General features: G+C 36.7%; 1 protein-coding gene across 2 annotated transcripts; it reads right to left on the bottom strand.

Annotated features, from left to right (window-relative positions):
- Positions 1 to 323: 323 nt before the first annotated feature.
- Positions 324 to 2,528, bottom strand: LOC105459792 (transcription elongation factor S-II). 2 transcript variants are annotated; one of them, XM_011706049.1, is made up of 4 exons: positions 2,301 to 2,528; positions 1,599 to 1,776; positions 1,127 to 1,482; positions 324 to 758 (listed from the first exon to the last, which is right to left on the bottom strand). In XM_011706049.1, exons 1-4 carry the CDS (start codon positions 2,367 to 2,369, stop codon positions 423 to 425), a joined length of 939 nt encoding a protein of 312 aa, XP_011704351.1. In that variant the 5' UTR covers positions 2,370 to 2,528; the 3' UTR covers positions 324 to 422. The 2 variants fall into 2 exon arrangements, with proteins under 2 accessions (XP_011704351.1, XP_011704352.1); XM_011706050.1 differs by having other exon boundaries at positions 2,290 to 2,370.
- Positions 2,529 to 2,799: the final 271 nt, after the last annotated feature.

Genomic DNA, 2,799 nt, shown 5'->3' with positions numbered 1-2,799 from the left:
TATGATTTATTCATATACTTGTTTCGTTAAGAAGTATGACATAACCATAGATTTTCCATTTTAAACGTCTCTAGGGGTAAAAATATTGAATTCAGAGAATTGTGCCCATTAAGACTTTTGTTCGGAACGTAGAGGACAACATATTTCAGTTTCAATCAATTTAACCGGGGGCACATTTTACATAAGATCTGTGCGGGGTCCTTTATTTTTTATGAAGAAAAAGAGCCAGCGGTATTTAAAAAATACGAAAATCACACTGTACATTTGATTAATTAAAAAGGAATTTCTTTTACAATGCGGTAAATAATAAAAAAAACCGCAAGTATACATCATGATGTTTATTCAACCTATAAATATCTAAGCTGATGGTGATTTGAAAGATGTATTTTGTCACGATATGGTATAGATCGAGAAATAATAGCTTAGCAGAACTTCCATCGATTTCCGCATTCATTACACAACACGAAAGTAGTCATCGGTTCATCAGCTGAACGTGTTTGCACCTGATTGTAAGTGCAGTTACGCTTCTTGCATTTGCCGCACTTGAGCAAGTCGGTCTTGGTTCCTTGTACAGTGGCGAGTTGTGCATCGTTGATAGCCTCCTTCTTGAATTGTTCACGTAGCTGCTTGATCTCATCACTCGCCATCTCCTCCGCCGTCATCACCGCTAGCCTAGCGGGCGTGATCGCACCTACCAAGAAGTTCGTCCGTAAATTGGGATTCTTCGCATCACGCAGATTGGCAACTCTGCTGCGTACCTGTATTCAAATGCACAAAATTAAAAATACCTTAATGCAATTGGTATAGATATATACATTATATACTGCTAATCATCAAAAATTATAATATCGAAAAAACACGAGATATCAAAGTGATATTTTTATGTGATAAGATTACGTTACATGGAATTGAATATATGGAGAATATATAAAGTTTAGAAATATAGCTTGATATTTTTTAGAGGTACAGTTTATTTTTATATTCTACCGTGATATAGTCTACCGTTTTATATTCTTCATCTTACAAATTTCAGCTCAATATATTTTTTTCCATTGTTGCATTTTAATGGCCAGCGGTATATGTAAAAAAAACTTTATATACGAGATAATAAAATATGTTTAATTACCCTATTTTTGTATCTGTTATCGGTATTTTTAAATTCTGCATAGATTGCTTCCTCCAATTCTTCCGCTAATTCTTCTGGACTAGCACATCCATCGACAACTTTTCCATCAACATGTAAAGCTGACGCTAACAGCTCTCTACATTTTAATCTGACTGCATCTGTTGTGGTAGGAGCAGGGAAAGACGCTTGTTTCCTTTGAATGTCTTTGACAGGTTTCTCTTCCTTCACTTTTGCGTCGACAACATCCATTGTATCTTTCTCCTTCTTCTGATCGCTTTCTTCCTTTATTTTGTCTGGTTTTTCGTCCTTCTTTTTTGAACTACTCGACGACGTAGAGTCTTTCTCTTTATTTGACCCTAATATTAAATAAATTATTAATTACATTTAGAATGATTATTAATGATTTGTATATAAAAATCAATTATATTTTGTTATATTATATATATATATATATTTATTTATTTATATATACCAGATAAGAACTTTTTCCAGTTCTTAATAAGTGTCTTCGATAAAGAAATAACTTCTTCGTCTCTACTTGATTTCCTCAAGGCGTTCACAGTCATTCCAATGCGTGTCTTAGTCAAAAGTTCTAGGTCAACAGGCAATTTTTGAAGTACTTTGAGCAATTCCAAAGCCTGTTCCTGGCCCTGATTGACAGAGATGTCATATTACAACCATTGTGTACAGTATTTTTGCTTTAGTACTTACATTAAGATGCCTACATATTGATATTTTATCTCATTTTTCAGAAATATAATTATGGTACGCGGAAACAAGGAATCACAGCGGGACTACACTTTTTAAAAACGAATGATTCAATCTAATTCTACGAAAATATCCTCGTAAAAATTACCTTGTAACAAAAGATAAGCAATGAATATAAAATCACACGATGTAAGAATATCAAGTATTCAATTTTTCCGATACGGAAGATACATGTGGCATAAATTGGACGCCATACGACACCGTGTTCCGCGAGTAAATAAAGCGTGTTGCCTCCGCAATATTGTGGCGATCTTGTTTGTGCGGCTATTCGCGTTTATGCACCGAAAAAATGCTCGTGCTCGAAAGACAACGTGCGCTTTCCTCGCGTTGAACGACCTGTCTTAATGCGCGCCTACTCCGGCCAGTATACATACTGCGATCTTTATTTTACTCACTTATTACTCACCGTCCCGTCACCGCTTGACATCTTGTTGAGCTTTTTCTGGATACGCAACACTTCCTCCTCGGCGCTCATCGTCGGTGATCACTTACCACACGGCTCGCTGCTTGCTTGTTGCACGAAATCAGTTATAAATACAAATATAAATAGGCGCGAATGCGAACAACAACACCCTTTTCGACGCTCACGGCTCACAGCCGTGTCTCGCAATGTTATGGCACTTATGGCCGAAACATAAGGGTTCGTTCCCACTGAGCGCGTCATGGCGTCGCGTTATCCGAATTGACCAATCAAAACATCTCATTTTATTGCGTAATTTGCCGCGCAATCCTGGATTTCATACAAAAAAAGATTATTTTATCTCTGGAACATGGAGGTAAGAAATAACAGGAGGGAGTGTAAGGCCTTTTTATTGGTGGGGATTACTATGCCGAATGTGATTGATTGGCCACAGTAATATGGCGTTTTATACAAACATTGGAGTTCGGGATTACTACGCCAAATG

Source organism: Wasmannia auropunctata, unplaced genomic scaffold, assembly GCF_000956235.1.
Source record: "Wasmannia auropunctata unplaced genomic scaffold, wasmannia.A_1.0 LD333683.1, whole genome shotgun sequence".
Taxonomy (NCBI): domain Eukaryota; kingdom Metazoa; phylum Arthropoda; class Insecta; order Hymenoptera; family Formicidae; genus Wasmannia; species Wasmannia auropunctata.
Note: the sequence above shows the minus strand (reverse complement) of the source record. Positions and strands in the feature narration are given on the sequence as shown.